At 42.4% G+C, this 24108-nt stretch overlaps 1 protein-coding gene across 4 annotated transcripts; it reads right to left on the bottom strand.

Moving 5' to 3' along the window:
• Positions 1–2412: 2412 nt before the first annotated feature.
• LOC139417387 (cilia- and flagella-associated protein 100-like) lies at positions 2413–16637 on the bottom strand. Of its 4 annotated transcripts, none has more exons than XM_071166655.1 (14): positions 16568–16637; positions 16327–16427; positions 15948–16134; positions 13291–13355; positions 11734–11897; positions 11461–11541; positions 11093–11274; positions 10896–10989; positions 6178–6226; positions 5929–6080; positions 5359–5494; positions 4928–5130; positions 3587–3722; positions 2413–3479 (listed from the first exon to the last, which is right to left on the bottom strand). In XM_071166655.1, the coding sequence occupies exons 4-14, from the start codon at positions 13303–13305 to the stop codon at positions 3366–3368; spliced, it is 1326 nt and encodes a 441-aa protein (XP_071022756.1). In that variant the 5' UTR covers positions 13306–13355; positions 15948–16134; positions 16327–16427; positions 16568–16637; the 3' UTR covers positions 2413–3365. The 4 variants fall into 4 exon arrangements, with proteins under 4 accessions (XP_071022756.1, XP_071022757.1, XP_071022758.1 ...); XM_071166656.1 differs by having other exon boundaries at positions 3629–3722; positions 16568–16631; XM_071166657.1 differs by lacking the exon at positions 13291–13355.
• Positions 16638–24108: the final 7471 nt, after the last annotated feature.

The raw sequence follows: 24108 nt of genomic DNA, 5'->3' as shown, positions 1-24108 counted from the left end.
AAAATGTGGAAAAATCATTTCTGAGGGCACTGTATATGCAAAGCAGCTTAGTCATCAACTGGAGAGAACAGGTAAAAAAAACTTCAATCAATGATCATTGCTGATTTATTGATTTGCTAAACAAACTTGACATATTGCTTTCAGCCCACACCTCCACACAAAATCTTCTTCAATTACTGTATCCACTCCCTCTCTCTGAGTGTCATGTTATAATGCACAATGGGTGTTTTCTGTTGCCTTTCATTTGATTTTCTGAAACTAAATGACTCAGAGTGATTTATAAAAACCAAGCACCAAAACACATGAGTGCAGTTGACTGTCTTTGGGGAGGTGAATGAAGTGGTTATCCTGGGCAAACTTTATTATGTGTTTGTTTTGTTGATGATTTATCTGAAGCGGGTCTTGTGTCATGAACTAGGGGTCGGTTCAGCAGGACACAGCGTTTTGGAACGTTCGGATAGAAATATGTTATGTAGAACAAGCATGCCTTTCCGACATGTAAAACAAGCAATCATGTTGGCTCTATTCAAGGCATTTCTATCTGAAACGTTTGGCAACTGAACATGTGGCCCTGGAGAGTGTTGACACGGCTGGCATGGGGCCCAGGTCACATGTTCGTTAGCGCCAGTCATTCTCACCCCCCTGTCTATCATACCATCCTGCCCAGCATGGGATGATGCTGGGCGCAGATTACACCCTGCTGGAACAGAAATGCCAGTCTCAGTGCCCTCCTGCAGTGAGGGAGAGGGAGACCGAGGAGGTAGGGGGAGGTTGAGGAGAGATAGGGAGGGAGGGGAGGTTAAGGGCTGTGACAGTAGGGCTCCAGCGGTTTGGTTGATGTTTTTATTTTTTGTGTGTTTGTCAGAAATGAAAGAGGAAAGATTTCTTGGATTTCTTGTTGTCATAATACATTGGAGAAATCAGGTTAGCAACCCTGTTGCCACCTGAAGCTCCAGGCTTAGTTCTGATCATAGTTTCTATGGTTCTGATTCTGACATCAAAGCATTACAATCAATTATACACTGTCATTAAATCTCCTTTTTGTGACCTCATTAAAAAGCATGTCAGAAAAAACTCGCAGGATACTAGAATCCCCATCTCAAAATGTTCACCAACCTAAAATGTATACAGCAAAGCATTTTTTTTACACCAGTAGGAGTTGACCACCCCCTCACGTTGCCAGTGCTGAGAACACTGTACATCCTACTTTCAATGTTATTTGCACAGTATCAGATGGAATGGAAACTGAGGTAATCACTAAGATACAGCAATAATTCAAGAATGTTTTCAACTAACTGTTCTGTAGAGTGGCTCAGCTCTACCACCTAGCGGTCACTGCTAATTGAGGCTCTTCTGAGCTCAGTACAGTATGAGGATGCTACAGACTGACATGATTTCCTGGTAGATGTGTTGAGCTGATAACGCTCCTGTACGGTGAGGTGAGGTTGACCCTGGCTCCTGTATAGTGAGGTTGGGTTGATCCTGGCTCCTGTACGGTGAGGTGAGGTTGACCCTGGCTCCTGTATAGTGAGGTTGGGTTGATCCTGGCTCCTGTATGGTGAGGTGAGGTTGACCCTGGCTCCTGTATAGTGAGGTTGGGTTGATCCTGGCTCCTGTATGGTGAGGTGAGGTTAGGTTGACCCTGGCTCCTGTATAGTGAGGTTAGGTTGACCCTGGCTCCTGTACGGTGAAGTGAGGTGAGGTTGACCCTGGCTCCTGTACGGTGAGGTTGGGTTGACCCTGGCTCATGCTATACTGGTTAACTGAATATGTGGACTGTTGTGTGGCCTTTACAATCCCTCACTTTGCAAAGCCATGTCTTGTCAGTGTGGCTAGGGATGTATGTGTGTGTGCCACAGTTAGTTGTGCGTCTCTTGATCATACCTTGTCTTGTGCAGTGAAGAGGAGAGTTCGCATGCTGTGACTTATACTATACAATCCTTGTTCTTGGTGTTTGATGATGATGTTTGGTCACTGTCCACTACAGCTGAAAATATATATATCTTAATATGCATTTCACTTGTGTTACTTAACATTCTCCTTTTGATCAACTTAATTTCCTTCAAACAGAGAATGCTAAATGTTTTACGCCATGGGATTTAGTTAAGTGTTTAGAACAACACGTGTGAATAGATCAATTAATGTAAATATTATGTTGTCTCTCTATGCAGATGTATAATGCAATGGATATGATTTGAATGTCCATCCATTGTAAATAGGAACATCAAATGAAGAGTTTGTTACAGTACTACGCTAGGAAGTAGAAGGTTACTTTTTCTATCAGGGTGTCTTCACATTTTGATGTGTTATGAATGTAAACGTAAACCTATAGTAATCCGTTGTTATTTGTGTCAAATGGATTGTGCATTTATCAATTTCCGGTATTTCAAAAAAGGACAGCCAACTCGTGTATTTCAACCAATGACAGCCAACTCATGTATTTCAACCAATGACAGCCAACTCGTGTATTTCAACCAATGACAGCCAACTCATGTATTTCAACCAAGGACAGCCAACTCATGTGAATAACTTTAGTTTACCATATTGGATATGATTCAATCATCTTGATTTAATTTGAGCGATTATTACACATTTATGGCTACAGAAGGTGGGAGGGAACTCTATCAAAAGAGAGCCCGTAGTAATGTAAAATGCTAAATGAATGCACATAAAATAAACATTTTTGTAAACCTATCATGTCTGTGAGTTGGCGGTCTGGTTAAGATGTTGAAATTCACACAGTATGCATGCCTTGAGATCCATTCAGATACCTAAGGCTGGGATTCAAACCGATCTTGGGATTTTAGGCATTGTGGGTTTTTAAAGGCAATGTTCCCACGTTCGTAGAGATCCCATTCACAGTAAACGCTGCGTATGTCGGCTCAATCGGAAATTGCCTTTAAAAGCCACAATGTCTATAACATATGTCTTGGATTGTAATGCCCATAACATATGTCTTGGATTGTAATGCCCATAACATATGTCTTGGATTGTAATGCCCATAACATATGTCTTGGATTGAATCCTGAACCAACTCAGCTTTACGTGAACGCATCAGGTGACATTAAAGCACTTTAAAACAGAGTTCCAAAGTGTGTGGTAGTATTTGTGTTCAGTATTTCTGGAGGTCTGTACTTTCAGTTTACAGGACCGTTCATGATGTCTTCTTCTTTAGCCTCTACACATACTCCTGATCTCAGGATCTCTTGATGCCACCATCTGGCAGTGAAAATGTACTGGCAAAGTATCAACTCTCCAAAGTATAATCTGCACATACCGACAATTGAATTTGGATTTAACATTAACATACAGAACACATCAACTACTGAAGATCCATCAGGGACCATGGTCTAGGCTGGAGGGGTTCAGGTGAAGAAGTAGAGCTGCTTCTCCTTCTCCGTGTCAGTGTCTCTGTCATCATTGTTCACTAACTGCTCAGTCACCGGAGGTAGTGAGCGAGGCATCAGCTTCTTCCCCGTCTGAAATCACAAAATTAATATTAGTGTCTGTGTCTATACACTGACATCTATCTATCTGGTAAGGGTTGTCATGTATGATGCTTTCTTTTGTAAGGTCTGTCACCAACATTTAGTGTGTTGTGTTTTGTATTGTTGGGTGTTTGATTCACAGGTCTCTTGGTGTTAGCCTGAGCTCTCTCCAGGGCTTTACGCAGGCGCTCCTCTTGCTGCATCTTCTGCACACGAACCTTCTCCTCCCTTAGCCTGGAAACACAGACACATACAGTTTATTAGGTACACCACCCCATTCATTCCTACAGACAGTGAATCAAGTGGCCGTGGATTGCTATATAAAGCAGACAAACAGGGACCGAGGAATTCAGGTACTGTTCAATTGAATGTTAGAATGGGCAAAACTAGTGACCTAAGCAACTTTGAGCTTGGTATGATCATTGTGATCATCAATGACCCTGGAGCAGTGGAAACACACTCTCTGGAGCGATGAATCATCACGCTTCACCATCTGGAAGTCCGACGGACTAATCTGGGTTTGGCAAAGACCTGGAGAACGCTACCTGCCCCAATGCATAGTGCCAAATGTAAAGTTTGGTGGAGGAGGAATAATGGTCTGAGGCTGTTTTTCATGGTTCAGGCTAGGCCCCTTAGTTCCAGTGAAGGGAAATCTTAATGCTACAGCATACTATGACATTCTAGACAAATATGTGCTTCCAATTTTGTGGCAACAGTTTGGGGAAGGCCCTTTCCTGTTTCAGCATGAGAATGCTCCCATGCACAAAGCGAGGTCCATACAGAAATATTTTGCTGAGATCGGTGTGGAAGAACTTGACTGGCCTGCACAGAGCCCTGACCTCATCCCCATCGACCAACTTCCGGATAAATTGGAACGCCGACTGCGAGCCAAGCCTAATCGGCCAACATTAGTGACCGACCTCACTAATGTTCTTGTGGCTGAATGGAAGCAAGTCCCCGCAGCACTGTTCCAACATCTAGTGGAAAGCCTTCCCAGAAGAGTGGAGGCTGTTATAGCAGCAAAGGGGGGACCAGTTCCATATTAATGCCCGTGATTTTGGAATGAGATGTTCGACGAGCAGGTGTCCACATACTTTTTGTAATGTAGTATATGTTAGCTAACTGACTGACTACTGAAATGTCATCTAACTGACTGACTACTGAAATGTCATCTAACTGACTGACTACTGAAATGTCATCTAACTGACTGACTACTGAAATGTCATCTAACTGACTGACTACTGAAATGTCATCTGACTGACTACTGAAATGTCAGCTAACTGACTGACTACTGAAATGTCATCTAACTGACTGACTACTGAAATGTTAGCTAACTGACTGACGACTGATATGTTAGCTAACTGACTGACGACTGATATGTTCGCTAACTGACTGACGACTGATATGTTATCTAGCTGACTGTACTCTTGATGACCCACCTGAGTCTCCTCTCCTTCTCCATGGCCCTCTCGGCCATGAGCACACGGTCCTTGGGAACCAGCTCCACGTTCTCCAGCAACTCCCCCAGGCGGCCCTCGATGTTGGTCAGCATCTGTAGCGTGGTCAGGTTGGCCCCACTCTCCCCCGCATAGCTCCTGTACACCTCGGCCACCTTCCTGCCCAGGGCCTCCAGCATCACATCCTGTACAGAGGGATAATGGAAGTCAGTCAGTCAGTGTAAGAGCCATTTGAGGGTGATCAAGTTCAACTTCACTGCTTCACACTCCCACTGTACCTCATTTTCTCTATATTAGGTCTGTATGGTGACTTTGCCCAAGTAGAGTTCACTCTGTGTACTGTATGTGTGTATACATATGAATGCAAGCAGTTGTGTGTGCTGTCTGTCTGTCTGTGAACAGTTCATGTTTACCTGGTCCTCTGCCTTGTATTTCCCAAAGGAGAAGAGTCGCGATTTGAGCTCCAGCTCAGCAGCAGTGTCCTTCTCTCTCTGGATGGCATGGGTAATTATGTCAATCTGCTGGGTCAGCTGCTCTGTCTCCTGGTCCCTGGATACACACACAATGATTAAAATTTGACCAATTTTGAATGCTTTGCATTCATGCATTCTTGACAGTATGCTCCTTCAGGTGTTCTTTGAAGATCGTTCTTGTAAAAACAGGAGAATGCACAGTATTTTTAATAAACGCCAACAGATTATGCTCCTCCGAGGTAATGGCAGATTGAATACAGGTAGTTCAATCACTATCGCCACTACAATGGTTCTTCCTTCAAAAGTTTTGGCGTACTGCAGCACAGCGTGTGGAGTGCCACAGAATGATATGGCACGTTATACGTTGTGTCAGACATTGTTGCCAGAATGACGCAATTTACCACAATCTGACACCATCTACCACAAACGATCAGGGCATAAGATCCAAAATTTTAAAGGAAGGACCACTGTATGTAGATATGAGGACATAAAGTCGCTGGGCTCTCTAACATCTTGTTGCGAGTGTTGTCCAAAGTGTGTTTGAACTCCTCCATGGTCTCCTCTGTCTCTCTGGAGTTCTGGATCAGAGTCAGGTTCTGCTTCTCCAGGTCTGTCAGCAGGTCCAACAGCTGCTGAGGGTCAGTGAAGAACAGCTCCGGCTCCTGTGGGGTAATACATACACACAGTGAACCTTTACTTAGGTCAACGTTAAGGCTACTTTGACACCAGGTGAATGATATAGCATAAAACGTATCTGACCTCATATTCAGGCAGTTTGCTCTCATCCACTGGTACTGTAACCTCCTTCCTAAAACACAACCAATATGTTTTATTTATTTTTTATTTTATTTCACCTTTTATTTAACCAGGTAGGCTAGTTGAGAACAAGTTCTCATTTACAACTGCGACCTGGCCAAGATAAAGCAAAGCAGTGTGACACAAACAACAACAGAGTTACACATGGAATTAACAAACATACAGTCAATAATACAGTAGAGAAAGTCTATATACAGTGTGTGCAAATGAGGTAGGATAAGGGGGTTGAGGCAATAAATAGGCCATAGTGGCAAAATTATTACAGTATGGCAAATTAAACATTGGGGTGATAGATGTGCAGAAGATGAGTGTGCAAGTAGCGGTACTGGAGTGCAAAGGAGCAAAATAAATAACAATATGGTGATGAGGTAGTTGGATGGGCTATTTACAGATGGGCTATGTACAGGTGCAGTGATCTGTGAGCTACTCTGACAGCTGGTGCTTAAAGCTAGTGAGGGAGATATAAGTCTCCAGCTTCAGTGATTTTTGCAGTTCGTTCATTGGCAGCAGAGAACTGGAAGGAAAGGTGGCTGAAGGAGGAATTGGCTTTGGGGGTGACCAGTGAAATATACCTGCTGGAGCGCGTGCTGCGGGTGGGTGCTGCTATGGTGACCAGTGAGCTGAGATAAGGCGGGGCTTTACCTAGCAACAACTTATAGATGACCTGGAGCCAGTGGGTTTGGCGACGGATATGAAGCGAGTGCCAGCTAACGAGATCATACAGGTCGCAGTGGTGGGTAGTATATGGGGCTTTGGTGACAAAACGGATGGCACTGTGATAGCAAATTGGATGCAGTCTGAGAGTGTTGGAGGCTATTTTGTAAATGACATCGCCGAAGTCGAGGATCTGCAGGATAGTCAGTTTTACGAGGGTATGTTTGGCAGCATGAGTGAAGGATGCTTATAGGAAGCCGATTCTACATTTAATTTTGGATTGGAGATGCTTAATGTGAGTCTGGAAGGAGAGTTTACAGTCTAACTAATTCTAAGTCACAACCGTCCAGAGTAGTGATGCTGGATGGGTGGTTAGGTGTGGGCAGCGATCGGTTGAAGAGCATGCATTTAGTTTTGCTTGCATTTAAGAGCAGTTGGAGGCCACGGAAAGAGAGTTGTATGGCATTGAAGCTTGTCTGGAGGTTAGTTAACACAGTGTCCAAAGAAGGGCCAGAAGTATACAGAATGGTGTCGTCTGCGTAGAGGTGGATCAGAGAATCACCAGCAGCAAGAGCGACATCATTGATGTATACAGAGAAAAGAGTCGGCCTGAGAATTGAACCTTGTGGCACCCCCATAGACTGCCAGAGGGCCGGACAACATGCCCTCTGATTTGACACACATAACTCTGTCAGAGGAGTAGTTGGTGAACCAGGCGAGGCAGTCATTTGAGAAACCAAGGCTGTTGAGTCTGCCGATAAGAATGTGGTGATTGACATGTGGTGAGTCGAAAGCCTTGGCCAGGTCGATGAATACAGCTGCACAGTATTGTCACTTTTCGATGGCGATTATGATGTCGTTTAGGACCTTGAGCGTGGCTGAGGTGCACCCATGAACAGCTCGGAAACCAGATTGCATAGCGGAGAAGGTACTGTGGGATTCGAAATGGTTGGTGATCTGTCTGTTAACTTGGCTTTCAAAGACCTTAGAAAAGGCAGGGTAGGAAATATATAGGTCTGTAGCAGTTTGGGTCTAGAGTGTCTCCCCCTTTGAAGAGGGGGGTGACCGCGGCAGCTTGCCAATCTTTGGGAATCTCAGACGATACGAAAGAGAGGTTGAACAAGCTAGTAATAGGGGTTGCAACAATTTTGGCTGATAATTTTAGGAAGAGATGGTCCAGATTGTCTAGCCCTGCTGATTTGTAAGGGGTCCAGATTTTGCAGCTCTTTCAGAACATCAGCTATCTGGATTTGGGTGAAGGAGAAATGGGAGAGGCATGGGCAAGATGCAGTGAGGGTGCAGGGCTGTTGACCGGGGTAGGGGTAGCCAGGTGGAAAGCATGGTCAGTCGTAAAAAATGCAACTTAAAACTCTCAATCATCGCGGATTTATCGGTGGTGACAGTGTTTCCTAGCCTCAGTGCAGTGGGCAGCTGGGAGGAGGTGCTCTTATTCTCCATGTACTTTACAGTGTCCCAGAACTTTTGGAGTTTGTGCTACAGGATGCAAATATCTGCCTTTGCTTTCCTAACTGCCTGTATATTGGTTCCTAACTTCCCTCAAAAGTTGCATATCCCGGTGGTTATTCGATGCTAATGCAGTACGCCACAGGATGTTTTTGCGCTGGTCAAGGGCAGTCAGGTCTGGAGTGAACCAAGCGCTATATCTGTTCCTGGTTCAATTTTTTTTTTATGAGGCGTGCTTATTTAAGATGGTGAGGAAAGCACTTTTAAAGAATAACCAGGCATCCTCGACTGACGGAATGAGGTCAATATCATTCCAGGATACCCGGGCCAGGTCGTTAGAAAGGCCTGCTCGCTGAAGTGTTTTAGGGAGCGTTTGACAGTGATGAGGGGTGTTCGCTTGACTGCAGACCCATTACAGACGCAGGCAATGAGGCAGTGATCGCTGAGATCCTGGTTGAAGACAGCAGAGGTGTATTTGGATGGCAGGTTGGTTAGGATGATATCTATGAGTGTGCCCATGTTTACGGATTTGGGGTTGTACCTGGTGGGTTCATTGATAATGGATGGCCGGGGTGTTAAGCATGTCCCAGTTTAGGTCCTAACAGCACGAGCCCTGAAGATAGATGGGGGGCAATCAATTCGCATATGGTGTCCAGGGCACAGCTGGGGTCAGAATGTGGTCTATAGCAAGCGACAACGGTAAGAGACTTGTTTCTGGAGAGGTGGATTTTTAAAAGTAGAAGCTCAAATTTTGGGCACAGACCTGTGTAGCAAAGACAGAACTCTGCAGGCTATCCCTGCAGTAGATTGCAACTCCGCCCCCTTTGCCAGTTCTATCTTGTCGGAACATTTTATAGTTAGGGATGGAAATGTAAGGGTTTTTGGTGGTCTTCCTAAGCCAGGATTCAGAGATGGCTAGGACATCCGGGCTGGCAGTGAATAAAACAAAGGAGGCTTCTAATGTTAACATGCATGAAACCAAGGCTTTTACGGTTGCAGAAGTCAACAAATGAGAGCGCCCGGGGAATGGGAGTGGAGCTAGGCACTGCAGGGCCTGGATTAACCTCTAAATCACCAGAGGAACAGAGGAGGAGTAGGATGAGGGTACAGCTAAAGGCTAAAAGAACTGGCCGTCTAGTATGTTCAGAACAGAGAGTAAAAGGAGCAGATTTCTGGGCACGGTAGAATAGGTTCAAGGCATAATGTACAGACAAAGGTATGGTAGGATGTGAATACAGTGGGGGTAAACCTGTGCATAGAGTGACGATGAAAGAGATATTGTCTGTCGAAATATCATTTAAACCAGGTGATGTGATGCATGTGTGGGAGGTGGAACTAAAGTGTTAACTAAGGCGTATTGAGCAGGGCTAGAGGCTCTACAGTGAAATAAGGCAATAATTACTAACCAAAACAGCAATGGACTAGGCATATTGACATTGGGGAGAGGCATGCGTAGCCAAGTGATCACAGGAGTCCAGTGAGTGGCTGCAGGCAGCTAGCGGGTCGAAATAGCAAGTTAGCAGAAGGGCCTTTGAGGGATGTTGCGACGGAAGAAAGTCTGTTGTGGCCCCCTCGTGCTGTGAAGTCGGCAGACAGATCAATAGGGCTCCGTGTAGTAAACCAGGCCAATTGGCAAAATAGATATAGTGGCCAAAGAACATGTCCGTTGGACCTCTTAAGGGAACAGTCCGATGTGCTCTAGACAGCTAGCGGGCTAGCCGGGAGATGCGCCTAGCAGATTGGCCTAGCAATGGTTAACTGACGACAAGCTAGTAGCCAGTTAGCTGGCTAACTTTTGATGGGGGTTCCGGTTCTTAAGTATAAAAAAATAGCAGATCCCTACCACATTGGGTGAGGCGGGTTGCAGGAGAATATATTCAGTCCGTAGATGGAAAGTGATATTAAAATATATACGAAATATATATGAAAAAAAACAAGGAAAAACTATATTTACACGGGACAAGACAAAACACACGTCCGACTGCTATGCCATCTTGGTTAGAGACATAAGGACATAGGCATCAGTGGAGGCTGCTGAGGGGAGGACAGCTCACAATAATGGCTGGAACAGGGTTATTGGAATGGCATCAAACATATGGAAGCCATGTGTTTGATGTATTTGATACCATTCCACCTATTCTGCTCCAGCCATTCCCACGAGCCTGTCCTCCCCAATTAAGGTGCTACCAACCTCGTGACAGGGATACAGTTATCAAATCAAATCAAATTTTATTTGTCACAGATACAGTTAAACGATGCAACAGAGACATCTCAACAACACTCTTGAACAGGGCTCTCCAACCCTGTTCCTGGAGAGCTACCACCCAGTAGGTTCACTCCAACCCTGTTTCTGGAGAGCTACTGTCCTGTAGGTTTTCACTCCAACCCTAATCTAGGGCACCTGATTCTAATAATTAGCTGGTTGACAAGCTGAATCAGGTTTGTTACAACTGGGGTTGTAGGGAACAGGGGGATATCTCTCCAGGAACAAGGTTGGCGAGCCCTGCTCTGGAGTAATGATCCTGTACTGGGGCTCCACTCACGGCTTGATGCTCTCTCTGGTTCCCATCATACTCTGTCTCTGGGGAGTCCTGGGGTCACATACAGGAGGCAGGTCCCTGGCCATACTCTCTTTACCTGAACAGAGAGAATGTAGATCTCTAATGAACAAGACCCATAATCACAGTCTGTCAAATGTGACTGGTGTGATATGATGTGACAACTACTGTAATTGACATACGTCTGCCGGGTTTGGCTGGCTCGGCTAGCTGAGCCTCCCTCATCTTGATGGCAGCTTTGATCTTGTCCACCATGGCCCGGCGAGCCTGCTGTCTCTCCTGCCACTCTGTAGGGGACAGCTTCAGCAGGAAGCCATTGTATAGGGTGTACTCCTTCAGGATCTCCTCGTTCTTGGAGATGTCACTGTGAACACGTATGAACATGTGCCATCATGCTCAACTGCATGTACGCAATAACATTTGTAAAGCTTACACCCACCACAAACAATGGCACACATCCAGAAGCCATCACACAAAGTATGTCAACTTATGCATAACTCATGCACAGTACATAGTAAAAGAAAGGGCCCTTTACTGTCTGCCATACTACCTTTTCACTGCCACCATTTTGCCCGAGATCCTCTTGATCTCTGCAACCTTCTCCAGTTTGGCTTTGGTCTCGTGTTCAGCACTACAACAGTCAACACGAATGATGATTTAAAGGAAGCACATGGAGGGAAATACAGTCTTCTGGTTGGTTCAGCCATTCAAAAGGTATCTTATTGTTATTATTCATAATAATCATTATACCCATAAAACAAACACTGTGAAATCACACAATATGAAAACTGTTTTGTAGAGACAGTGGACTGTAGTCTGGTACATTTTGATTGCCTCCACTGAGTTCTTGTCATTCTCCTCGAGGAACTCGTCAAACATGGCCGTGTCCTCGTCCAGAAATGTCTCCGCCTGCTGCAGCCTGTTCTCTTCCTTGGTGGCCACCTCAGCCAGCTTGTGAATCACCTCCCTCTTCACAGCCAGGGAGTACTGGGGAGAAAGGGTTAAAGGTCAGTGACCACAGGAAGGAGAGGAGAGACTTCTCTGTTCAAAACAGAGAACAGGTCCAAGTAAGAACGGAGACGGAGAGTGTTTATTGTTTTGTTGGTATAGCAATGGAAAGACACAACAGGAAAGGTGTAACGGCTCTCCTCTTTGTCTGATGATGAGGAATAGGAATCATCGGACCAACACGCAGTGTGGTAAGTGTTCATAGTAAATTTAATTAAATAAACTGAACACTGAATGACCAAAAAACAACAAAGAGAGTGAACGACACGAAACAGTCCTGTAAGGTGAAAAACACAAAACAGGAAACAGACACCCACGAAACACAGGTGGAAAAAGGCTACCTAAGTATGATTCTCAATCAGAGACAACTAACGACACCTGCCTCTGATTGAGAACCATACCAGGCCAAACGCAAAAACACAACATAGAAAACGGAACATAGACAACAAACTTACGCCCTGACCATACTAAAACAAAGACATAACACAGGAACTAAGGTCAGAACGTGACAAAAGGTCACATTTGAAGAGATGATTTGCGTCTTCTCCATACTGTGATATGCTAACACTGTACATGTAATAAGTTAAAGAGCTGCCTGTCCCTTGAGGCAAACAGACTCCTCAGTGAAGGAAGTGACTGGAGTTTTGTACAGTCTGGAGAGTGAGTAATCTCAGGAAATGTAAATGTCTGTGGCTCTGGGACTTAAGAGGGTGAAATGTGATGCCAGGGGACCTATTAGACATGCAGCTTGAGACCTGGGGATTGATGCCTTTCAAGTAAGCTACTGCCTCAAAGAGTTTTCATGTTCATGTAGCTATTTACTTTCTCTGAAATGGTTAGGACTGGACAACAACAAGCATATCCTGATGTAATTGTGCCCTTTTTCCTTATTTTGTTTTTTTACATCTTTTTATGAGGCTGTGGAAAGAATTAAGGGACGAAAATGTGTGTTTTTAAAGGAACAATGCAGGTTTTGTCAGAGCTTGGGTAATAGGTCAGACAAGCTTAGCTCAGGGAAACTTTGGGCAAATATAAACGGAGCCTTCAAGCAAAAAGGGGACGCACACGAAGCTGAACCAAGCCATGCGCTGTGTTACCAATAACAGCAATCGCGCCTTTCTGTTTTTCCACTTACCTCATCTCTGAACTGATTTACGTATAAAACAGCTTTTGTTGTTGTTATTAACTCTGAAGCTCAGAAGCCTGGTTTGAATGATTAGAAAATATATACTCCCGTGGTGAAAACAACAATGCCATGTTAACTTCTGGCAGTGCATTGATATGTCTTTGGGGTTTTGTGAGTGTGAGACAGTAATCATTCATAACCGGACAGTGGTTGGTTTGGTGTACTAAGCATTATGTCATTTCTTACCTCAATAAGAAACATCTCTCTCTTCTTAGTGATGTACTCACTAATATTCTCCCTGTCATTGGAGTCTGATGAGGAAACAAACTCTCATTGATTACTGGCTGTCCTTTTAGCAAACTTTTACGCTAACTCAAATACTTTAACGCTAACTCAAATACTTTAATGCTAACACAAATACTTTTATGCTAACGCAAATACTTTAACGCTAACTCAAATACTTTTATGCTAACTCAAATACTTTAACGCTAACTCAAATACTTTAATGCTAACACAAATACTTTTATGCTAACGCAAATACTTTAACGCTAACGCAAATACTTTAATGCTAACACAAATGCTTTTATGCTAACTCAAATACTTTAATGCTAACTCAAATGCTTTTATGCTAAGTCAAATGCTTTTTTGCAAACTCAAATACTTTGAGGCAAAGACAGGAGATTGAATACATATGAAATCCCTTTGACTTTGGATACAGACCGTCTTTGTTCTCTTCTCTAAATGGTTAGGATTAGAATTAGGAGAGCAGGTCCAATATGAGAGGACACGTTCTCTCTGGAGCATCATCACTACAGTAACACAAAACACTTTTTGTCTTGGAAAATAGCAATAGTTAAGTAATCCTGATGAGTGAGGAAATTTATCAATTAAAGAGAAATTTGCAGAAAGGCAGAATGGAAGTGGAGAAAGTCAGAGTTGCACATCCATTATGATATTCTGAGAGAGCAACTTGGCATATATAAGGCAATTAGAAATGCCAGGCGGGCTTAGTTAAAGTGGTAAATGGTCTTAGAGCCAACACAGATGCCAAACAGCTCTCTGTCCTTGTACTCTTGGATTTAAGTGCTGCATTCGACACTGTTAATCATGATGTCCTTCTGAAAAGACTGGAGAGGTGGGTGTGCCTCTCTGCTCGCGTTCTAAATTGGTGTAGGACCTATTTAACCTGTCAAGAGTTTTTTTTGTCACCCTTCCTGAACACAATTCCGAGAAAATATATATCACGTGGCGTTCCACAAGGTTCGATTTTGGGTCCGGTACTGGTCAGTTTATACTGTATATGTTAGCCCTTGGCAGCGTTATCAGAAAGCACAGCATTGATTTTCATTGTTACACAGACTATACACAACTTTACATTTGTGTCACCAGAGGATTTTTAGTTCCACAGATAAATTATTAGACTGTATTAGTGATTTTAATACTTGGATGGCTCACAACTTCCTCCAGCTAAATCAAGACAAGACCAGGGTATTTATTGTTGGAGCCAAAGCACAGAGCGAGAATTTGGCTTCACATTTTACTTCACTGGCAATAAAGATAAAACACCAGATAAAACACCTAGGTGTCATTTTAGATTCAAAACTTATTTACGAATCACACATTAGGAATGTGACCAAAATAGCTTTTTACCACCTGAGAAACATTGTAAATGTGTGTCCGTTTCTCTCTCAGGCAGATACAGAGAGACTCATCCATGCTTTTATTACAAGCAGGCTTGACTACTGTAATGGTCTCATGTCTGGTCTACTCAAGAAAGCCATTGGTCAACTGCAAAACATACAGAATGCTGCAGCACGGGTACTGACCAAGACCAGATGGGGAGAACACATTAAACCAGTTTTAAGGTCTCTGCACTGGCTGCCAGTGAGTTTTAGAATTAGTTTTAAGATTCTTCTTTTGGTTTTTAAATAAATCCATGATTGTGCACCCCAAAGCATGTCAGACATGCTTTTGAGTTATGTACCTAGTAGGTTCCTCGGGTCCTCTGACAATGGCCTTTCTAACTATCCCAAAGCCTTGGACCAAGACACATGAAGAGACAGCCTTTAGTTATTATGCCCTCAGCCTCTGGAATAGCCTGCCAGAGAACACGAGGGGGGCCAAAACTATGGTCATATTTAAAAGAGATCTTGAAACAAACCTTTTTAGGTTTGTTTTTCCTTAGGGTGCTTTTTAATCTCTCAGTTTTTATTGTTATTCTTTTGTTTTTTTATCCTCTTCTGTTTGCTGTGTAGTAAATATGTCTGTTTTTATTTTAATTGTTTTTTTGTTTTTTTCCTGTGAAGCACATTGCATTGCATTCTGAAATGTGCTGCATAAATAAAGCTTGATTTGATTTGATGATTTGATTTGGTCTTGGAAAACAACAGAGCATACATAATTTAATTATGCGTCAATAGTCAGATTCAGTAACTTGTCAAGTTATCAACTTATCCTCAATGTCTCTGGGGATAATCCTAGGCTTCCACTTAGTCAAGCACTGATGTCAATTGGAGAATAAGTGAAGATTTGACTTCAGTGGAAGTTAGGATTCACCCCCCTGAGACTACAGTAAAATGACTCAGAGAAGCATCATAATATACTGGTCATCAGAGCCATCTATTAGAGAGTTAGGATTTTGAGGTCTCTGCATTATGATGCATTTATATTACCTACATTCCATGACAGCCATGTTAGCTCCCCATGGGCAATATTGACCTATAGCAGTTCACAGAATCTTCTACATTTCAAACAATGCTATGTACAAGATTCTAAATACTGATAATGAATGGAGGAATTAAGGGAAATGCTCAAAGGTACTAACATGGCCTCTGTTCTAAAAGTTGTCCAAACTCTCTAAATAAATGGCTCTGGTGGTCATGAAAGGCCTGATGGGCACTCACTCAGGGTGGCAGCTTTCCTCCATGCCGGATCATCCCTGAGGGTGAACACAGCCTTGCTGCAGGAGGTGGAGTACACCTCATTCTGCCCCTGCCTCAGCTCCTGCCTCAGGTTAGCCTGCTTGGCCTGTATCCTCCCAGCATAGGTGGACTTCTCATGGACCTTCAGCGTCTTCTGTTGCTGGCGCTCCTATGGTTCATCACACAAATGAGCATGGTCAAGATGGCATGTTGAAAGATGGCACTGAGGATCAGAGTTTGATCAAATATTATGGTCAGGTCCACAGTCACAGTGGAAAAGGATCACGAATGCAATGAAACCCTGATAGAGTCAAACAGAGAATGTTCAAACACTACAGACAACACAACATGACTTCTTCACCAGCTTCCTTTGTTCATTTTCCTTGTTTCTCAGGAGGAAGATGTTGTCTGCCGGGAGTTTGAAGGGATTCCTCCTCGCTGTCGTCTCTTCTCTCTGTCTCTCTGCATAAACATACATAAACATTTCCATACTTTACACAAGCGTACAGAACACTGGTTGTTGAAAGGTAAATACCAGAGAGCTGTATCTCCATATATCTCTAGTTGTCTATAGACACTAATGCACCAGGATGTCAGGTCACCTGAGACTGGAGGCTTGGTGTCACTGCAGGAGATGAGAGGACCTGCTAGTCTGAAGGCTGTTTGTTTCTCTATAGATAGTGTGGGTTAGAGTGGGGGTTAGAATGGGGGTTACAGTGGGGGTTAGAAACAAAAATAATTTGATTTGTCACATGCGCCGATTATAATTGGTGTAGACTTTACAGTGAAATTCTTGTTAAAATAAAATAGTAACATAAGGAATTAAATAAAATACACAGGAATGGAGCTATATACAGGGAGTACCAGTACCAGATCCATGTGGAGCTATATACAGGGAGTACCAGTACCAGATCAATGTGGAGCTATATACAGGGAGTACCAGTACCAGATCAATGTGGAGCTATATACAGGGAGTACCAGTACCAGATCCATGTGGAGCTATATACAGGGAGTACCAGTACCAGATCCATGTGGAGCTATACACAGGGAGTACCAGTACCAGATCAATGTGGAGCTATACACAGGGAGTACCAGTACCAGATCAATGTGGAGCTATATACAGGGAGTACCAGTATCAGATCCATGTGGAGCTATATACAGGGAGTACCAGTACCAGATCCATGTGGAGCTATATACAGGGAGTACCAGTACCAGATCAATGTGGAGCTATATACAGGGAGTACCAGTACCAGATCAATGTGGAGCTATACACAGGGAGTACCAGTACCAGATCAATGTGGAGCTATATACAGGGAGTACCAGTACCAGATCAATGTGGAGCTATATACAGGGAGTACCAGTACCAGATCAATGTGGAGCTATACACAGGGAGTACCAGTACCAGATCAATGTGGAGCTATATACAGGGAGTACCAGTACCAGATCAATGTGGAGCTATATACAGGGAGTACCAGTATCAGATCCATGTGGAGCTATATACAGGGAGTACCAGTATCAGATCAATGTGGAGCTATATACAGGGAGTACCAGTACCAGATCAATGTGGAGCTATATACAGGGAGTACCAGTACCAGATCAATGTGGAGCTATATACAGGGAGTACCAGTACCAGATCAATGTGGAGCTATATACAGGGAGTACCAGTACCAGATCAATGTGGAGCTATATACAGGGAGTACCAGTACCAGATCAATGTGGAGCTATATACAGGGAGTACCAGTACCAGATCAATGTGGAGCTATATACAGGGAGTACCAGTACCAGATCAATGTGGAGCTATATACAGGGAGTACCAGTACCAGATCAATGTGGAGCTATATACAGGGAGTACCAGTACCAGATCAATGTGGAGCTATATACAGGGAGTACCAGTACCAGATCAATGTGGAGCTATACACAGGGAGTACCAGTACCAGATCAATGTGGAGCTATATACAGGGAGTACCAGTACCAGATCAATGTGGAGCTATACACAGGGAGTACCAGTACCAGATCAATGTGGAGCTATATACAGGGAGTACCAGTACCAGATCAATGTGGAGCTATATACAGGGAGTACCAGTACCAGATCAATGTGGAGCTATACACAGGGAGTACCAGTACCAGATCCATGTGGAGCTATACACAGGGAGTACCAGTACCAGATCAATGTGGAGCTATACACAGGGAGTACCAGTACCAGATCAATGTGGAGCTATACACAGGGAGTACCAGTACCAGATCAATGTGAAGCTATATACAGGGAGTACCAGTACCAGATCAATGTGGAGCTATACACAGGGAGTACCAGTACCAGATCAATGTGCAGAGGTACCAGGTATTTGAGGTAGATACGTGCATAAAGGCAGGGTAAAGTGACTAGGCATCAGGATAGATAATAATAAGGTATTTTAGGTAGATATGTACATGAAGGCAGGGTAAAGTGACTAGGCATCAGGATAGATAATAATAATAAGGTATTTGAGGTAGATATGTACATGAAGGCAGGGTAAAGTGACTAGGCATCAGGATAGAAAATAATAATAAGGTATTTGAGGGAGATATGTACATGAAGGCAGGGTAAAGTGACTAGGCATCAGGAGAGATAATAATAAGGTATTTGAGGTAGATATGTACATGAAGGCAGGGTAAAGTGACTAGGCATCAAGATAGATAATAATAATAAGGTATTTGAGGTAGATATGTACATGAAGGCAGGGTAAAGTGACTAGGCATCAGGATTGATAATAATAAGTATTTGAGGTAGATATGTACATGAAGGCAGGGTAGAGTGACTAGACATCAGGATAGATAATAATAAGGTATTTTAGGTAGATATGTACATGAAGGCAGGGTAAAGTGACTAGGCATCAAGATAGATAATAATAAGGTATTTGAGGTAGACATGTAAAGGCAGGGTAAAGTGACTAGACATCAGGATAGAAAATAATAATAAGGTATTTGAGGTAGACATGTAAAGGCAGGGTAAAGTGACTAGACATCAGGAGAGATAATAATACATATTTGAGGTAGATATGTACATGAAGACAGGGTAAAGTGACTAGACATCAGGATAGAAAATAATAAGGTATTTGAGGTAGACATGTAAAGGCAGGGTAAAGTGACTAGACATCAGGATAGATCATAATACGTATTTGAGGTAGATATGTACATGAAGACAGGGTAAAGTGACTAGACATCAGGATAGATCATAATACGTATTTGAGGTAGATATGTACATGAAGACAGGGTAAAGTGACTAGACATCAGGAGAGATCATAATACGTATTTGAGGTAGATATGTACATGAAGACAGGGTAAAGTGACTAGACATCAGGATAGATCATAATAAGGTATTTGAGGTAGATATGTACATGAAGACAGGGTAAAGTGACTAGACATCAGGATAGATCATAATAAGGTATTTGAGGTAGATATGTACATGAAGACAGGGTAAAGTGACTAGACATCAGGATAGATCATAATAAGGTATTTGAGGTAGATATGTACATGAAGACAGGGTAAAGTGACTAGACATCAGGATAGATCATAATAAGGTATTTGAGGTAGATATGTACATGAAGACAGGGTAAAGTGACTAGACATCAGGATAGATCATAATACGTATTTGAGGTAGATATGTACATGAAGACAGGGTAAAGTGACTAGACATCAGGATAGATCATAATACGTATTTGAGGTAGATATGTACATGAAGACAGGGTAAAGTGACTAGACATCAGGATAGATCATAATAAGAAGATGAATAAAGAGTAGCAGCATGTAATGAGTCTACAAGTGTGTGTGAGTGTCTGTAAGTGAGGTTTTGGTTGATCAATAGCAGCATAGGGAATAGTGTAATTTCAGTGTTACAAAGTAGCTTACCATTGTGCCTACCTGTTTGTGCAAACTGAAATGTAAACCATAACAAAGCTGTCACCCTCTACTGTTTGGGTAAAAAGCTCAGGGATGGGGCTGGAGAAATGTAGCCAAGTTCATAGAGATCCATGAGATCAAAATGATGGTTTTAACCATGTTTTGAAGGTAGGCCTACCATCCACAATGTGTGTTTACAATTACATTGTTTACAAACATTGGAGTAAAACAAACTTATATTTTCGGTTCTAATGGGGTAAGACAATTGAACTGCACTATCTAGACCTCTCTTCACCCTAGAATTATATTATATTGTATTCTACAGTCATCGCGCATATTGCCTACTGTAGTGACACTGAGCGTCAGACCCAGTAGACGGCTTTCTCACTTACTATAAATTGCTGGGGGTCTGTCTTCGATGCTGTCCGGGGACTCAGCTCCCGCGGTATCCTTCACAGACATCTCTTCTTGAGCATCCATGAAGAAAAAGCAATTACATTGGCCAGTATGGATCCTAATCGTTCGAGTCCAATTATGCAAATATTCTACTGCTAGGCTGTCATCCTATGTTGCACAGCCTCAATTGTGGCCTTTTTCTTTAAATAGGCTCATGCAAATAATTCATTTAAAATGATAGCCTACCTTACTTTGTGAAGTTGTTGTTATAGCTATGCTCCTATAAACAATAATATATATATATATTTTAAGTACACTATTTAGTAAATGTCTTCATAGACTAAGGCTATCTGTAGGGTATTGATTATGACGCATCTCACCGGCGACCTGCAATTATGTAAACATTTTGATTATGGATTTGGCAATCGCCGTGACATGGCTGGAGCGTCACAATTGATCAAGATGTAGAGCTACGTGAGCTAACCCGACATCAACAGATCCGATAGATGGCAGTGAACCTGTCTGGCATAGGCCGTCTACAATGAATAAATTGGATGTTGGCTACCTATTGAATGAGAATTGGGCCTAAAATCAAATGCTATCAAATGCTATTTGTCACATGCGCCGAATACAACAGACCTTTCAGTGACATGCTTAGTTTACAGGGAAATGTTTACAAAGGAATAAAAAATATATACAATTTACTACATATAATTTTGAGGTAAAACTGTTCACAACAGCAGGATAGAATTAGCACTAGGCGTAGGGCTACAGTGGAGAAGGAATTATGAAAATTGAGCATTCAAGAATGCAGTCGCACTTTATCGAACGTTAGGTTATATAGTTCAATACATAATGGTAGTCAATAATGGTTTATTTTTCCCATGATAATGAATTTGAATATTCACTCAAGCCATCCCTGGTATGAAATATTTACCCCAGTTTTGTGTTGCCCACAACATCGAATTCTAGTGTTGCCTTCCTCGTTTCAAATGGCAATTCTAGAACGTTCTGCATTCTTGAATGCTCAATTTTCACAATTACTTCTCCACTGTAGCCCTATGCCTAGGGATAATCCTCTCCTGCTGTTGCAAATACCTCAATATTATATGTAGTACATATTACAGTCTTTTTTTTAATCGCTTTGGTACTATTTTCACAAGTAGGGCTACTGTATGTGGTACATTTTCACAACTCTTAGTACAGCACTCCAAACTGGTCTCACTTGTTATGAAGCCAGTCTTTCATTCAAAATCTGTCATTTTGCATTAATTTGGATTGTAAACATCTCTCACCACACAACCATTGATTCAAAATATGTTTATTGCGAAATGTAATGAGAACATTGGTTTAATCACCAAAACACAACATAATGATATATTTTCAATTTAGTCGTTTTAACTACCAGTTAATCCAATAGCAAACAATGCAAGGTACTTGTTTCAAATCACTCTTAGAAGTGCATAATACAATAATTTAAAAAATATATTATAATTAAAAAAAAGTGAATAATATCATATGCTAATATGTGACTAGACTCCTGGGATATCTGCCTGGGGTAACATTTAAACCACAAGATGTCATCAAATTATTTTCTCCAAACTTTCCCTGGCTGCTACTGGTCTTGATCAACAAAACATTTCACAGCTTTTGGAGATATTTCAACCAAACGAGTGTGTGGTAAATTTATATATTCCAATGAAGTTAGATCTATAATTGTTTTTAAAATATGCAAGTAGGAAAGCCTTAAGATAAATAATACAAAATATAGATACTTTTTTGTTGGATGGGCCCTTTATGGTTATGAATGTATTTAGACACGCCCAATTTTTCAGTTTTTGATTTGTTAAAAAAGTTTGAAATATCCAATAAATGTCGTTCCACTTCATGATTGTGTCCCACTTGTTGTTGATTCTTCACAAAAAAATACAGTTTTATATCTTTATGTTTGAAGCCTGAAATGTGGCAAAATGTCGCAAAGTTCAAGGGGGCCGAATACTTTCGCAAGGCACTGTATATTTTATATTAATCAAAAATAACTATTGAAAACCTTTTGCTCCTGAATGTTATTTTAAAGACTGCTGGGATTTGGTGGTAAAATTTCACAACTCTTAGTACAAATTTCAAAACAGATCATCAAAGAAAGCTTTTTTTTTCTAAACTTGATTTGTTGATGTAGCTTGTCCTATTGACGTGTCCCAAATAACTGCTAATAATAGTAGCCTAGATGTGTTATATGGCATTTGGCAAGCAGCAACAACCAAACAAGTTCCCTCCCTTAAAGACAAAAACAGAATGATCTCAGTTTTCTCAAGTAAGGTCACTGCTGGTCACAACTGTTGATTTTCTCTAGCAGTTCAACATAGCAACTAAAGCTTGTTTACTCACAGGTCTGTTCTTTCCAGTTTTTTGGAGCTGTGTTTTGCGGCTTGATCCTTGAACATGTGTCTAAAATCTAAATCACAAACATTTCCCCGTACCATGTTCTTTTCCTGGGTGCTGAACTGAGGGGAAAACACGATTGTCGTCCACAACATTGGAATCATGCCCTTTAGATGGCGAGGATCTTAGACCTTTGCATGTTCTTCTAGGTTCAAACAATGAAAAGCGGGGAAGTGAAAACAACCCTCCAGACTGAAGGGTGTGAGGTTGGAGCTGTAGTCCAGGGATATACTCCAGAGGATATGTTTGTATTTATTTAATCTTTATTTAACTAGGCAAGTCAGTTAAGAACAAATTCTTATTTACAATGACGGCCTACCCTGGATATGAACCAGGGACAGCACTCTGTTTCTCTCTCTCTCTGTCTGTCTCTCTCTCTTTGTCCATCTCTCTCTCTCTCTCTCTCTCTCTCTCTCTCTCTCTCTCTCTCTCTCTCTCTCTCTCTTTGTCCATCTCTCTCTCGCTCTTTCTCTCTCTCTCCCTCCCTCTCTCTCTCTCTCTCTCTCTCTCTCTCTCTCTCTCTCTGTCTGTCTCTCTCACTCCCTCCCGATCTCTCCTGACCTATGGACAGGGTTCTGTTCCAGAGACTTGAGAAACACTCCAGAGTCCAATTCTCCTCTCCCCGAGTGTCTCCCTCACACTTCCAGGAAAACCCCACACGTGTGTGTGTGTGTGTGTGTGTGTGTGTGTGTGTGTGTGTGTGTGTGTGTGTGTGTGTGTGTGTGTGTGTGTGTGTGTGTGTGTGTGTGTGTGTGTGTGTGCGTGTGCGTACAACTGATATCATAAACAATATTCCTAAGTGCTCCAAAGGAATCACCTTAAAAATATAAATCAATTGATTTGACTTTATTTCAAATGCCTTTTATACTGTACACACATTTCAATGTCCATTCATTAAGTAAATGCATTCATCCATTCAATTACAATAACACATTTTCACAAATCCAATAGTGTAAAAGTGAACACAGGGTCGGTGAAAATATATATCCCCCACCAACATGTGTGGAAGTAGGCAAAAGGCGAGGGCCTAATCCACTGAAGAGGATGAGACAGTCCTATGTAACAAAAGCCCACTAAGCTGTCTAATAAGTGTATTAGACTGAGGGGGCAGAGAGGAGAGCCAGGATGGGCTGTGTTGCGTTTATATGTGCATTAGACAGAGGGGGGCAGAGAGGAGAGCCAGGATGGGCTGTGTTGTGTTTACATGTGAGTTAGAGAGAACGTTGCATAATTCTCAGGGGCTCTCGGTCTCCCTAGAGATGTTTTGGTACTACATTTGACACTGCTTTGTTGGTAGTGAGACCTCTTGACAGCAATCCATCCTAGAGCTGGAGTGTCTGTTCCAGGGTGAAGTCAAGTATCCTGCTACCCCTAACTGTCCTCTAGTTCCTAGAAAAATTCCTCCTGTGCCTTAATTTAGCAGCTTAGA

This window comes from Oncorhynchus clarkii, chromosome 9 (assembly GCF_045791955.1).
Source record: "Oncorhynchus clarkii lewisi isolate Uvic-CL-2024 chromosome 9, UVic_Ocla_1.0, whole genome shotgun sequence".
NCBI lineage: Eukaryota > Metazoa > Chordata > Actinopteri > Salmoniformes > Salmonidae > Oncorhynchus > Oncorhynchus clarkii.
The sequence above is the reverse complement of the archived record's forward strand: the minus strand, read 5'-3'. Positions and strand labels throughout refer to the sequence as shown.

Bases quoted from the DNA above. Each gene is read 5' to 3' on its own strand.
- LOC139417387 (XM_071166655.1), bottom strand. The intron at 5,495-5,928 runs GTTAGAGAGCCC...GTGTGTATCCAG, and splicing joins GACAACACTCGCAACAAGAT to GGACCAGGAGACAGAGCAGC. The intron at 3,480-3,586 runs GTTGGTGACAGA...TTGTGATTTCAG, and splicing joins CAAAACACAACACACTAAAT to ACGGGGAAGAAGCTGATGCC.